This window comes from Pochonia chlamydosporia, chromosome 1 (assembly GCF_001653235.2).
Source record: "Pochonia chlamydosporia 170 chromosome 1, whole genome shotgun sequence".
NCBI classification, from domain to species: domain Eukaryota; kingdom Fungi; phylum Ascomycota; class Sordariomycetes; order Hypocreales; family Clavicipitaceae; genus Pochonia; species Pochonia chlamydosporia.
The window spans coordinates 1-15,009 of NC_035790.1; the positions used below are offsets into that span (position 1 = coordinate 1).

At 49.3% G+C, this 15,009-nt stretch overlaps 5 protein-coding genes across 5 annotated transcripts; all 5 read left to right on the top strand.

Moving 5' to 3' along the window:
* Positions 1-905: 905 nt before the first annotated feature.
* Positions 906-2,129, top strand: VFPPC_12134 (hypothetical protein; the record flags this gene model as incomplete). Its single annotated transcript, XM_018290114.1, has 3 exons — positions 906-1,059; positions 1,100-1,398; positions 2,034-2,129. The coding sequence occupies 3 exons, from the start codon at positions 906-908 to the stop codon at positions 2,127-2,129; spliced, it is 549 nt and encodes a 182-aa protein (XP_018136068.1).
* Positions 2,130-2,763: 634 nt separating this feature from the next.
* On the top strand, positions 2,764-3,321 carry VFPPC_18545 (hypothetical protein; the record flags this gene model as incomplete). Its single annotated transcript, XM_022430138.1, has 1 exon — positions 2,764-3,321. The coding sequence occupies one exon, from the start codon at positions 2,764-2,766 to the stop codon at positions 3,319-3,321; it is 558 nt and encodes a 185-aa protein (XP_022285825.1).
* A 317-nt stretch (positions 3,322-3,638) lies between these two features.
* VFPPC_18544 (hypothetical protein) lies at positions 3,639-5,603 on the top strand (the record flags this gene model as incomplete). Its single annotated transcript, XM_022430137.1, has 1 exon — positions 3,639-5,603. The coding sequence occupies one exon, from the start codon at positions 3,639-3,641 to the stop codon at positions 5,601-5,603; it is 1,965 nt and encodes a 654-aa protein (XP_022285826.1).
* Positions 5,604-5,741: 138 nt separating this feature from the next.
* VFPPC_12135 (reverse transcriptase) lies at positions 5,742-9,071 on the top strand (the record flags this gene model as incomplete). The annotated part of the gene is made up of 2 exons (XM_022428811.1): positions 5,742-5,781; positions 5,845-9,071. 2 exons carry the CDS (start codon positions 5,742-5,744, stop codon positions 9,069-9,071), a joined length of 3,267 nt encoding a protein of 1,088 aa, XP_022283903.1.
* Positions 9,072-9,117: 46 nt separating this feature from the next.
* On the top strand, positions 9,118-9,288 carry VFPPC_18543 (hypothetical protein; the record flags this gene model as incomplete). The annotated part of the gene is made up of 1 exon (XM_022430136.1): positions 9,118-9,288. One exon carries the CDS (start codon positions 9,118-9,120, stop codon positions 9,286-9,288), a length of 171 nt encoding a protein of 56 aa, XP_022285827.1.
* Positions 9,289-15,009: the final 5,721 nt, after the last annotated feature.

A 15,009-nucleotide genomic window follows, 5' to 3' on the forward strand; every position in this document is an offset into this window, starting at 1 on the left:
TTGTGTTGATTCTGTAACCTAGAGATGCCGCCAACGTAGGCTATTTATGGAAGGCGCAGGCTGGACGTTGCACGTGATGTTGTATCATGTTCAACACCGCCCCTCAGCCAAGCCTGACAATACACCTAACTAACTGAAGCTATCTATGATATTTCCTAGCAACTAATACAAAGGAGAAACTCAGCGAGTGACTTGGGCTTTGCCCAGGTTGAGTTGCCTGATAAATTGGGCATGTTTAACTGGCGTAAGTGCCTTTGTCAATCCATCGGCTGTCATCTCGTCTGTACCGACTTGATGAAGTTGAAAGAACCCATCATTGGTACGATTGATGATCCACTTGTACCGGATATCAATATGACGCGTACGAGCCGTGTTGTTCTTATTTAATACTGCCAACCTGGCGTTCTGACTGTCTGTAAATAGGACTAATGGCTTCGGTTGCGGCATTTTCAGGTCCTCTTTCCATCTGTGTTCCGCTGTGACGTTCAACAGATCAGACTGAGCACGACTGAGCAAGGAAAGCAGAACTGATCAATGAAGAGACGGAAACAATATATATAGGACAGTCATTATCGAGATATCTAGTTAGTCCAGATCTTCAGTGATCAATCTAAGCATTCAATTCACAATTGATTGGGATAAACTCCTGACGATCCAAGCTTGCTGTTCAATAGCCTGTGAAGGTCTTATTCACTTACAACCTAAGTTACCTACCCTAAGCAACAGAACAACTGTTGATTGCCTTACTTGACCTTGTCAATAAGCCGATCGTTACAGTTGTCAACGTTGAAGCCATCGAGGTGGAATTGAGTCCATCAACTGGAAGGCTATGTTGGGTTGATTGAATTGATGCACGTGACTTCAATCTCAATAATATTGAAGGGGTTGAGGTTGAGGTGGAATTGATGACCACCCTGTATGCATCGCAACCTGAAGCCAGTGATACTATGATCAGCTGTCATAGGTCGCCTGTACCTTCATTGGTTCAGCGGCTAGATGTAGCGATCGGAAATGGGGATGTTTCTTCTGGAGCTTGCGGGAAACGCAGTAGGCGAAGTGGCGCCGAAAATGTTGAGTAAGTTGGATAGAGTACGTTGAGTCAAAGGGGGGGCCGTTCCAGTGGGAGCCCGGCCGGGCCGCGGCGCCCATCATGTTGGCCGCCGGCACGCGATAGCCCAAAACCATACTCCCACTATACTCTCACCACCAACGACTCTATTTCCACCGAGTACTTTTGACGTCCTATTCTGTGTGCTATTAGCCAAAATGAAGGTTGTATATATTGTTTCGACTGCCCTTACCGGACTGGCGGCGGCGATTCCACTCGTAGACAGCACGCCAAGCAAAACCCTAGAAAAGCGAGTAAGTATTTACCTGTGGTTGACGACGAATCTGATTGCTGGCGGTATGCTGATATGACTGGCAAATTCTAGCAAGTAAGTATCTGCCCGTGGTTAACGAGCAATCTGATTGCTGGCGGAATGCTGATATGACTGGCAAATTCTAGCAAGTAAGTATCTGCCCGTGGTTGACGAGGAATCTGATTGCTGGCGGTATGCTGATATGACTGGCAAATTCTAGTGTGTAAGTATCTGCCTGTGGTTGACGAGCAATCTGATTGCTGGCGGTATGCTGATATGACTGGCAAATTCTAGGATGTAAGTATCTGCCCGCGGTTGACGAGGAATCTGATTGCTGGCGGTATGCTGATATGACTGGCAAATTCTAGCAAGTAAGTATCTGCCCGTGGTTGACGAGGAATCTGATTGCTGGCGGTATGCTAATATGACTGGCAAATTCTAGTGTGTAAGTATCTGCCCGTGATTGACGAGGAATCCGAATGCTGGCGGTATGCTGATATGACTGGCAACTTCTAGCCTGTAAGTATCTGCCTGTGGTTGATGAGGAATCTAATTGCTGGCGGTATGCTGATATGGCTCGCAAATTCTAGCTTGTAAGTATCTGCCCGTGGTTGACGAGGAATCTAATTGCTGGCGGTATGCTGATATGACTGGCAAATTCTAGTGTGTAAGTATCTGCCTGTGGTTGACGAGGAATCCGAATGCTGGCGGTATGCTGATATAAGTGATAATTGTAGTGATGCGGCGCGCGCTACGATAGGCGTATAGTTAGGGTAGCTTTCGGTCGTTGTATGGAGTTCTCCGCTGGAGTTTAAGCTCGGCCGACCGTTAGCGGGTTCCTGTCTTTATCGAGCTTTTGCCTTTACGTTAATTCAGTTGATTGGATAATAATGCCTCTATCGTGCGTACGACCATGTGAAGAAATTTCCACTGTACGTCTGCACAACAGACTCAGTATATAACAGGCTGAATCTTTTGACAGCACGAGCCAAAGTATGTTGTCGCGTTTTCTTCCTTGCGCACTTGAGCCATCGAGTGGGTGCCTGGGATCCGCGGAACGCGCGATTAGGCACTCCAGAATGGTTGTATATTGGGGTGGATGCAGAGGTTCGAGCTAGCGTTAACGAAAAGCGGCTGGGGAGGCGAGCCGCTAGACTGCGGAATAGTGGTGGTTTCAAACACGTTTAGTCCGTATAAACAAACGTTTGTTTGATCAGGTTCAAACAGGCTGTTTGTTTACGTTTGTTTGACTCCCAAAACGGAAATAGGTGGGTCTCACCCGCAGTTTCGCGTAGCGTGCCCAGCATTCAAAGTCTTCGAATGAGATAAGTATCTCGTGCCTTTCTCTAGTACCTAGGTCCTACTGGCTAATCTATTCGATAACTCTATCGCAATCGCTAATATGGCGTTTGGACGGCCAACAGATCACGCTACAAAGCGGCATTTCATCAGCCTCGGTCGGCCTCCTCCTCTCCCTGGCACAAACAAGAAGCGCTGCGAGCGATACAGATGCAGACACTGCAGCAAAGAGCAGGCCGCAGCCTCACCGCAGAGACTTAGGGATCATCTCGCAGGTTGGTCTGTATTGAAGGCTACGCAAGAGCAGCAAAGCTCTTCTGTGACTATTCCCATCCAGGAACAACCACAGAAGAAGCTTATATCCTCTGGAATCCAGCGTATTTCGAAGGACGAAAACGATACCCTCGTCTACGATGCCGCCGCTGCCGTGATCTCTGACGGGCGGCCATTTAACCTCTTCGAGTCTCAGCGCTGGCACCGCTTCTTCGCTCGCATTAAGCCAGGCTGGATGCCTCCTTCTCGCAAGACAATTACCAGTCTCCTTCCTTCCGTTGATCAGGAGGTTAGAAATGAGGTTCTCCGGCAGATCCGAGCAGGCATGGACATCTTACGAATCTATCGAATCGAACGCCAAGCCTTGGCGTTGATCGATCATAGCTGAAAACACCACCACCATCTCAGAACGAATTTTTGAAACGCGTAAAATTTTGTGATTTTAATAGTAAACCTGTGACCTATTAGGCAATTACTACGGAAAACGCGTCGAAAACGCGTCTATTTGCGGTAATGGCGCCTAGATGACCGCAGGTAGACATTGGCCCTGAACACATCAACGAGCACGCTACATACCTTAAAGAAGCATGCAACCAACTGCAGGCGGTGGACAGAGGAAGACAGAATCAAGTACCATGGAACACAGTACAGCAATACCTGGCATCGACCATCGCGCTCATTGGCAAGGTCCTTCGTCAACCGGCGATGGGAGACATCCTCCAGCAGGTCCAGGACGCAGCCAAGTGCACACAGAACATGCAGAAGGACATTACAATCATCAAGAACTCCGTAGGGCTAAGCACGACTCCGCTAAACACAGCTAACTTTACGGGAGGACGAAACGCAAATGCTTCCTGGGCACAGGTAGCGGCGCAAGCCAAGGGCTCTGCTCCTCCTCCACCGATGCCGCAAGGCATGACTACGACTAAGACACAATCCACGGTTACGGCATATAAAGACCGAGTAGTCACAGTAAAGCTCAAGGACCACGGCATCTCTCAACGGTACCGAATGCACCCGGCCGCCTGGATCAGACAACAAGTAGAGGCTGCTATTCACGGCAACTCAACAACTAAAGCAATCAAAGTGGTAGCCGCACACCAACTCAAAAGTGGCGACATTCAGATATTTACAAGCACAACGGCCGAAGCTACACAGTTGAAAGAGAGCAAGGGGTGGATCAGTGGCCTCGGAGAACATGCAGAACTTATCGTGCCAACCTTCGGAGTTATTGCTCATGGCATCCCTACCAACTCAATCAACATCAAAGACCAGAAAGCGACTATTCAACAAATGCTCGCAGACAACTACACAGTGATCCCCAACGCAAAGATATCCTACACAGGATGGATGACCAAGGAAGCCACTCTCAAACGAGCATCCTCGATCGTCGTTGAATTTACAGAACCCGAAATGGCCAACGCTGTCATTTATGCTGGAATGGCATGGGATGGCCAGATACACCAATGCCAACTCTACGACCGCGCCTGCAGGATAAAACAATGCTTCCGCTGCTACAATTACGGCCACATCGGCACTCAATGTAACGCATCCCAAGTTTGTGGCTATTGTACAGGGCAACATGAGACTAAACACTGCCAGAGGAAGGGCGTGGAGGGATTCGCCCCTCGATGCGCAGTGTGCAAAGATGCTCACACGGCATGGACCAACGCCTGCCCAGCAAGGAGGAAGGAAATGCAGCGAGTCGAACAAGCCAAACAGAGCCGGAGTACCTATTGGCATGTCCCTTTGAAAGAAACCAGCGCCAAACCAGGACCTCAACAGCCCCGTACCACCAATTCTACCAGGAAGGACCAAACTGAACCGACGTCTATTCCTGCTCGAATTGCCACCCAAAGGTCCGAGGACACTACTAACCACAGGGTACCAGCGAACAACACTCCTTCAAACATACGAGCAACACAGCAAATAGAATCGACCACGGAGGTCCGCACGGCCGCGGAAACTTTTGCAACACAAACACCAGTCGCGCCGTCGATCGAGGAAGATTGGGAAACACCCGTGACGCAACAAGAGCCTGAACTACGGCCCAGCCCGCAATCAGTTTCAACCAATGAACTAATTGACCCTCAGCTTATGCCAGCACAAGGACCCATCTCTCCACAGGAACCGGGAGACAGCGAGCCTCAATCAACGGCCTATCCACTGGATGGTATATCTGGCCTCGATGAAGCGGCTATGCAAGATGCAGACGCATGGCTACAAAGCATGGCTACTCACAACTGCAACGAATGGCCTTTCGGCCCAACAGAAACGGAACCATCGCCGATCACGTCCCTTGCAACTGACACCCGCACAGCTCAAGGACAGATCTACAAAGGATGTAAATCTCCTGAGCACCAGGAGATATACAATGACTGGCCGGTCCAGGCCGCCGAGCTAACAATTGCAAAATGTATGAGGACTTGCACGTACTGCGGCAAGTACTTCTCGTTAGCAACGGCACTGCGTCAACACATAAGGAAGAGACCTGAATATACTCAAAAACAAATAACTGTACGCACGGAGACCGCGGGAAATGGTACCTCTTTCACTCCAGCCTGGACCCGTACGAAGCCTGCGGAGGATGATATCCGCCAACCGGAAGCCCGAATGACTCGGAGCCAGCCCCTCACAAACAGTGCTCCTGTAGTACCACATGCATGGTAGGACACCAGGAACTGCGCATCTTACAGTACAATGTTCGAAAGTCAAGGGAAGTCGTGCTCGACAGCTTGTTCCGACAACACGGAGTCCTTGAATACGACATACTTGCAATCCAGAGTTGAAACTCTGAACTAAGCATACATGAGTGATACCCCTTGTGCTATCTACGTGTATGAACACCGCTACTTATAGTTGTGATAGTTACCATTATAGAGCCTGAGGCCACCTGCTGCCTACTAGGCAGCAGAAGCAACAGGCACCTCAGCTATAGGAGATCTGGGATTCAACTTCCAGGAACCCTGGCGCAATCCATTCAAAGCTACAAGCTACCATCCCCTCAAAACACACTTTCATCTAACCTACCTCGAAGATGCGGCTACGAGGGTATGCTTTTACATAAACAAACGAATCGACCCTGGTACATGGAGCGTCTCGTGTATTCTCAAGGACATCATCTATCTGTCAATCTGCAATCCGCACTCTGGCAGGAACATCAATATTTTCAACGTCTACAATGAAGTGACAGCCACTACGCTGACCACACTTGCGGAAGCCCTCGCCAAACTGGAGCCCTTGACAAATACCGTGGTACTTGGCGACTTCAACCTACACCACCCTCTATGGTCAACGACACACCGACGTCCTGGTCACGGACCAAGTTCCCAGCAACTGATAACAATCATTGAGGATTTCCAGCTAGAACTACTCACTGAGCCTGGGACTCCCACCCATAGGTGGAAAGACGGAGAATCGACAATCGACCTCACGTTCGCCTCTGAGGACCTTACGTCCCACGTCACTCACTGCAAGATCGACAGAAGCCTAGATTGTGACTCTGATCACCTCCCGATATCTGTGGCCATCGAGTGGGAATGGAAAGTGGCCACCCCGATAAGGAAGCGTTTGTGGTCGAAGACGAACATACCGATACTCCGACAAATAGTTAAGGACTCTCTACCTCAGGATTGCAACAATATCGCGCTTAGGAATGAGGACAACATCGATACACTCGTATGCTCCATCGTCGGGGCTCTCAATGCGGGCATCGAGGCATCAACTCCGTTGTCTAACCCAAGTCCCCGCTCAATTCCAGGGTTTGATCAAGAATGCAAAGATATCTGTACTGAAGTTCAGCGGTTACGCCGAAGGTGGCAACGAACAAGACAAGATGACGAATACGAAGCATACCGACAGGCACGCAATAGGAAGGGTCGACACATTCAGAAACTGCTTCGCAACACCCGCCGCCAGAGAGTAGAACAGGCATCTTCGTCGGAAAACGGACTATGGAAACTAGTCAAGTGGGCCAAGAACAGGCACGAGACTTCGGCCGCCTGTACACCAGCACTTGCTAAACCAGACGGAAAACTTGTTCACCGGCCCGAAGAGAAAGCTGAGTTGTTGCGCCAATCCTTCTTCCCACCTCCGTGTCAAGCTGATCTCTCAGACATCAATGGATACCAGTATCCTCCGCCAATTGAATGCCCAGATATCACACTGCCGGAGATTGAAAAGGCAGTGCGAAGGGCGGCACCGAACAAAGCCCCCGGCGCTGACGGCATCACCAATGGCATCCTGCACCAGACCCTTGATATCCTTCTCCCCAGCCTCCATAAGCTTTTCAACGCATGCCTTCAACTGGGGTATTGTCCTCAACACTTCAAGGAGGCAATCACTGTAGTCCTTCGCAAGCAAGGAAAAGACGACACACAACCCAAGTCGTACAGACCGATTGCTCTGCTCAATACACTGGGCAAAGTGATGGAAGCCATCATGGCCAACCGTCTTGCCTACCTTGCCGATGTCTACCAATTATTACCCAGCAGACATACTGGAGGCCGGAAACTCGCATCGACAGAGCACGCCATACACTTCCTCCTCCAACGGATATATCAGGCGTGGTCCGAGAACAAAGTGGCCTCCCTACTGCTACTTGACGTTTCGGCAGCATACGATAACGTGTCCCATGAACGACTAATACACAACCTCCGTAAGCGTCGGGTGAGCGAGAAGATTGTACGATGGACGGCATCTTTCCTTAGCGGCCGATCCACCACTCTAAAGCTGCAGGAATATACTGCACCATCGACGCCTATCGAAACGGGAACCGCGCAAGGATCACCCTTCTCGCCGATCCTCTACCTGTTCTTTAACGCGGACCTTATCGAGGCTTGCATGACGCCTGAAACAGAAGCAGTGGGTTATATTGACGATGTGTCTATCCTAACCGTCAGCCCATCAGCACTGCATAACTGTAAAACCCTCAAGTCCATCCACCGTAAAGCCCAGGACTGGGCAAGGAAACACGGTTCCCAGTTCGCGCCGGCAAAGTATGAACTCGTACATTTCACCAGAGACCCCAAGGCGAACAACACACATGCTCTGCGCCTACCCCATGCCACCATTAAGGCCTCGCCATCATGCAAATATTTAGGTATTCATATGGACACGAGACTCCGCTGGGATTACCACCGCGAGAAGATGGAAGCCAAAGCCACGAAGCGACTCTCGGCTTTGTCAGCCCTGGCATCGTCAACATGGGGCGCGGGCCTGGTCAATCTCCAACAAGTGTACAGGGCGATGATCATACCTCAGATGTTATATGGGTGCTCAGCATGGCACGTTCCCGGAAGAGGCCGCATAAACAGGGGAGCCAATATGATAGCTGCCATTAGAAAAATACAACGACGAGCAGCTCAAGTGATCACTGGAGCTTTCCGCACTACCGCTGGCGCGGCGGTTGACGTCGAAGCCCACCTACTCCCAGTGGAACAGCAACTCGAACAAACAGTTCTGGAGACAACCATGCGTATCTGGACCAGTCCGCTATACGACGACATGGCCAAGTGCCCGGGAAATATTAACTCGGCACGATGGACACGTCAAGAACGCGATGAGCAGAGCCCTCTAGATCAACTCTCGAGTATCCTGGAGCACAAGTACGACGTGCAACTGGACAAATTCGGGAAACACCAGCCACATATCGCCCCTCCTTGGTGGATCCCTCCATTAACGTGTATAAATGAATCCGCCGAAGAGGCAATCAAGGAACACGACGCCATGGAAACAGGGACAATATGTGTATATACCGACGGAAGCGGCATCAACGGTCATGTTGGCGCTGCGGCGATAGCACTAGAATCTCAAAACCATGGCGTTCCAACCAAGCGAACAGAATACATGGGACTATCTACCACGTCCACAGTATACGCGGCAGAACTCAGAGGGTTGGTACTCGCACTACAGATGGTACTCGACATCAATACAGCGACAAATATACCCGGAAAATGCGTCGTATTCACCGACAACCAGGCCGCCATCCAGGCAATGCGGAACCCAAAGAACCCTTCCGGGCAATACATCCTCGTTGAAGCCGTACTGGCGCTTGACGAACTCAGAAGCCGGGGCTGGGAAGTGAAATTCCGCTGGATTCCAGCACATGTCGGAGAGCCTGGCAATAGTTGTTTCTGAACGGCAGGTGACGAGATGGCGCATATGCCTATTAGGCATATGCGCCATGATAGACTATGTGACATGGCTGCCTACGCAGGCAGGGACAATCTACATGTATGTAAGTATCAACGGGGATAACGTCAGCAGCTCTGATACAGCACTTGCAGCTACCAGACAGAGGCTGAAGCTACCAAAAGCAATTATCAAGGGATCAAACATCACAATGTATCAGTAGTGTTATAACGCAACAAAAGCAAGCTGCAGGCAGCTTGCTTTTGCCTATAAAGAGGTCTACCTGATCTCTCTAGATATCTTAATCAAGACTAAGTACACTTGAAGAATCACATTTTCAACTGCAATGAGGCAGCAGACCGAGCGGCCAAGGAAGCTGCCGGCCACGATCCGAACACACGAATCGCCATAGAGCCCCCGCCAGAACCAGAATCGCTGCGAACTCTCATGGCAACGACAAAATCCATCATCCGCAAAACGATGAAGGAAGAATGGAAGCAATCCTGGGAGTCAGCCAAGCATGGAAGAGACCTCTTCCGACTCGGAGTCCGACCAGGCAAGGACATACTGAACACCCATACAGATAAACACAGAGCGATCAGCTCAGTGATCACACAGATGCGTACAGGCAACATCGGCCTCCTGGCCTATCTCCACGGAATCAACAGAGCAGACACCGACAAATGCCCGTGCGGATATGGGATCCAAACGGTACGACACATTCTCCTGGAATGCCGCGACTGGACGGAGGAACGACACAAGATGTGGGCAGGCAAGCAACCATGCGTAGACATCAAGCGCATTCTCTGTAGCTCATCAATGGCAGTACAAGCAGCCAAGATGATCCTCAGGTCTGGACTGCTCGGTCAATTCCGGGCAGTTCCATCCACAGCACTTCAATATACGCAATCAGCGTAACGTAGACGAGTGATTATTGGTACACAGAAGTAGAGGAGGGCCGGGAAGGGCCTGACAAGTTCATGGATACAGTACAACCATTAGGATTATGAATAGAGGAGTGAACGTGCTAAGCACAGGAGGAAGTAGTTCTGGACAGGAGCAGCTTGGATCTCGAAGCGAAGGGCGGGAACACCTTGTATTTATAGTCGTTCGCTGCATAGCCGCCTAAAAGGCGGCTGGGTCAGCCTATGAAGTAATCAAATCAAATCAAATATCGATCAAGTGACGATGCTGATCGATAGGATCGAAATCGAAATCGATTCGATTAATCGATTCGATCAAATCGATTCGATCAAATCGATTGATCGATCGATTTCGAAGCTTGCTTAAGACCCTATGTCACTTCACGACTTGCTTGCATAACTGAGCAACGATCGGGCAGAAGATCCCCTGTGAATCGGGCAACGAGAGACTCTTGATTTTCTATATAAAAGAGTGGAATTATACGAAATTATATACTTATTGGAATACTGCTGCTTACGCAGCAGTATTACGATTTCCTATTGCCACTTTGCCACACTCGCATGTTTTCTTGACTGAGGCAGCATTATCTGACAATAGCATATTGTGCTTGCTTTGAATGAGCGACCTGATCTTGCTACCCTAAGTCATAGTTGGATCTGCTGCTTCTGAGGAAGTAAGTCGGGTAAGGCTGTTGAGCAAATGTAACTCACAGCGTGTGTGTCGTTAGAGTATGTAGACCCCAGTAGTAAATCTATTTCTTAGATTGGCCACTAGATGTCTGGTATTATTATACTCTAGCTTGGTAATGACTGCTGTTTAAACATTGATCCATGCCTCCATTGATCTTCAAGTACCCAAGGATTCTTCTAACATTGCGATTCGTTTTACGCATAGCAAATTGCTATTTTGTTCAAAATTTTGTTCTCACTAGGTATTTATGATGTTTTCTTTACTGGGAAAGAGACCATCGAGACATTACTCAACGTAACCAAACTACATAACTAATCACATTAAATAACGTATTTTAAGCCTTTCTACCTAATTTTATATTAAAGAGTTAGCAAATACTTGCCCGTTCTGAATGCTTGAACGAAGAGTCCAGAGGCTGCATGCACTTAAATGCTGTGATAACGTCTCCTCGATTTCGAGTGCTATTCATCACGTATGCGGTGCACCTAGCAGAGGGACTCGCTGTGCCCGGCAACATTCCCCTAAATTTCTACACCTAAAACTCTTTGTATTTGCCTTGAAGCAAAGATACCGCGGTAAGTTTTCGCTACCCTCCGCAAGCTCCAAGAACATGCGTGCGTGCGATTTTGCTCCTGGCACACTACCTACAGGGCGACCCTCCGGTGTCCGTTCATCAGCAAGGTAAAATCTATTGTGAGTCGATCAAAACAGTCAGCCACGGTAGCCTTATCGGAAAGTTGCTATTGATTATAAACGTACCTCCAGCCCTTTGACTCGTAAGTTGCATCGGCCGCATCGACCCAGTATGCTGCGGTCCGCTTACCTACCCCGAGGGTAGTATAGTCTGGGTGCGGAAAAACAACTTTCCCCATGATTTTTACGTTGTAAATAAAGACTCCTCAGACGTCGTCAGTTCAATGTTTGATAGCCTCGTTGGCAGCTGCCCAAGGTATCGCATTAGCAATGGCGAAGTCCCTTTCCAGGTCCTCAGTCGAGACGCTAAAGAGGTTGCTCTTGTCGGGAGTGGGTGTGCGACGACCAGCATTCCAGATGATTATTCTGGGAAAAGCATTGCTACCCCAGTGGCTTCTAATTGTCTGAAAGATAGGCGTTACCTCCGCAGGCTTGGTGAGGTTGCGTCGGGTGATTGAGGGGTTACTCCGTTTCTCTTTTTGCGCCCTCTTATGGAGAACCAACATGTATATCGTGGTCTACGAACAATCTGTTAGTCACAGTGCTGTCACCAATTTGATGCCTGCGTTCCTGCAATGGCCAAATCCTCAGCCGGCTCCGCGCAAGCCGTGCTTGCATGTCTGCTTTAGGGTTCCCTCGAGGTAAATTACCCCGAGGTAAATTACCAAAACTTCAAGGTAAATGACGGTCATAAACCTCGAGTTTATGACCCGTCTTTTATCACGTGCTTCCAACCACTATTTAGTGATTTCGAAAAAGCGTGTTTAGAACGGCACTCTAGCGCCTATGCTATCAATGTACGTACATAATAATAATCGGATCGAAACTTACTGTGCGACCGTACAACCCGACTTGATCTCTTCTTTGCCAAAACCGCCAGGTATTCCGCAATAACTGCCCAGTCTTCACTGGTCATCTTATCGTCAACAATTGCGGGCTTCTTCCGACTCCTCTTCGGCAGCGGCCTACGAGCGCAGACAAAGGATTCTGTATAAATACCCTCGTATTTGTGTGGGGGTGGGGTAGACAGGGGTAGGATTTTTCAGACTAAATTCTTCAGACTCATTTCCGGGGCAGAGTCAGGATCAGAGTTAGAGTATGGGTCAGCGTACACGCTAATTATGTATAGAAAAGGAGGTTGGCAAGAAAAAATCTGTGCATGAACTGGCGGGGACGCAATGCTCTAAAGTTTTTTTTTTTTTCGTAGTCGAATTTGAACCTCGACTCATTTTGGCTTTCTGTTGACTTGATGTGAGTTCGGGGACAAAGACATGGCGAGACACTTCCAAGTGGCACGGATGTGCCACTTTGAATATATGTATGAGAGCTGTCAGCCAGAATTGAATAGAAGTAAGTTCAACCGCATCATTGTCGACACCCACTACCTTCGACGCCCACCACGTACTTATCACCAACCAACCATCAACCCACCACCAACTATCGCCAACTACAATATACACTAAAAGATAGCCAACTTATTAGGGTAGAACATTAATGGATCTTAGGGTTTTACTTCCAACTAGCTATGCAACCGTTCTACTCTGAATTTAAGGCTGGATTGGACATTCAAATTATTACCCTTGTATAGTCTCATGTCAACGGATATAAGAGGTACTAAATTGCTCAGCATTAGAGCGCGTTCTCTTGGTTGACATCTCACATCTAGGCTGCGCTGCGACCCATAAATGAGTCCATCGTGTGCCAAAGGCTTTCTCAATATATTATTCCCCTTTTTTTTTTTTTTTTTTGCATTTCGACCTTCGAGTACTGCATTGCCACTGTTCTACACCGCCTCCACGAACTACCTTGTAGTGTTTCTTGTCCTAACGTTCTGATACCCGACTCTGTTCAACACCCTCTTCTGGAGCCCCAGTGTGCATGCCAAGATATGAGGATGTGAAGGCGTGGATTCTCACCAGAGTTTGGACTCCCCTTTCGGGGCTCCAGAAACGAAAGAAATCAAGCTATTAGCACGATTACTCCGTCAGCTTTGACAATCCGTTCGGGATTGTCCAACATCAAAGGGAGCAGACAAACTCATTAGATACAGCTCAAAAAGGAGCATCTAGATGGTGCCCTTTCTTGATGTGTTGACGGTCCCAGTTTGATTCCCTGGATCCTGGTGTCAAGCAAAGAGGTCACGACGAGGCTCAGGGAGGGAGCTGAGTGGGCACCGGGGGGTAACTGCAGCGCCCTGGACGAACGGCTTCATCTGGCGACGAATAGTAGAGAACAGCTGACAGCATGACCTCGCATCTGCATAGCGAGCACCTTTGGCTGCCCGTATTTCGCTTTTGAGAAATCTCAGCACTGGCCATAATGCATGGTTTGTCCACTCGAACTAAGGTGCCCATGTCTCTCAACTCCTACCACAAAATGCTTCCACAGCCGCCAATCGTGCGAAAAGGGAGTGCAGATGCAACGATGGCGTCTACGACCTCATCTTGGTATAATACGGCGCTTTGGCGGTCAATCTAATTATGCAGTGCGAGCTGCTGAATCGCCAGTCCGCGATTCCATGTTGCCGATGAGGGTGGTGCTGGGCAAGTTGGGCTAAAAGCTATGAAACTTCTCGATGAACTAGTCAGCCACACCATCCAGCAAGGAATGGACTAACGCGGTTTCCTCTTTGCTCTGTTTGGTATGACCGGCAGTTCCCAGAGGGGCATCCGCCATACTGCACCAAAGACCTCCGTGCTATGAGCAACTTGGCGTTGCTTGTTTTTGAGTGTGGCTAGAGTGCCGTAGACCGGCCCGCGCAGGGCCATCTCAGTTCCAGCGTGCCCATTGGCTTTGCAGGCGTCACTTTGCTGTCGTTTCAATAAGTTGAATGGCTCTCACAGGCTTATAGCCAGAATTGATGGATGAAGCGAGAGGCGGGAGGAGTACTGGCAAGCTTGATGCCTGCCAGAGGGCGACCACACTGCTGTACCATTTTCATGCAGACCGTCCACTCGCTGTTAAACGATTGAAGAGTCCCTTGGTTTCTCGGAAGCCCCTATATTGAAGTGAATATGAACCCGGCTGTGGCTATGGCGGCGGGCTCTGGCGCCACGGTCTGGTGGTTTCGCAAGATGGGAGTTTATCAGGATCATGTCTCTGCAAATCGATGCTTAAAAATAAAAGTTGGTCATGGCCACCATCGGGCTCAACCCGTTACACAAAATTCCCTTGCACATAACCCGCCTGGCCCCAACCCGCCGTTCTAGCTCGCGCCCGACGATAAGCCCCGTGGCACCAGGCTTATGTCACTGTCTTGGTCCGAAGGTTGCGTCCGCCTAGAGTTTTACTAGCTATTTCTCATGTCTAGATACCCTGCATCTAACCCCCCGTCTCCGGCCACACTAGTTCCGTGCTTTTCTAGCACATCCAGAAGTTGGGTCTGTTGAGAATGGTAAGTACATCTGGCAATCTCGCCAAGTCTGTTCAATGTATCCCTATCCCCTAGTAATTTGCAGGATGACATCTTCCAATCCAGGGATGCATAAAGTTCGAAGTACGCATAGAACAGGACGAGGTAAAGGCTTGGCCTTAGTGTCGCTGGCGCCCCATCCCTTCCACGGAAGAATACCTCGGTTCGGGACGCGCAACGTAGTGTGAGTCCTTTCAGAATGCGACGTTCGCCCTTCTCATCCAA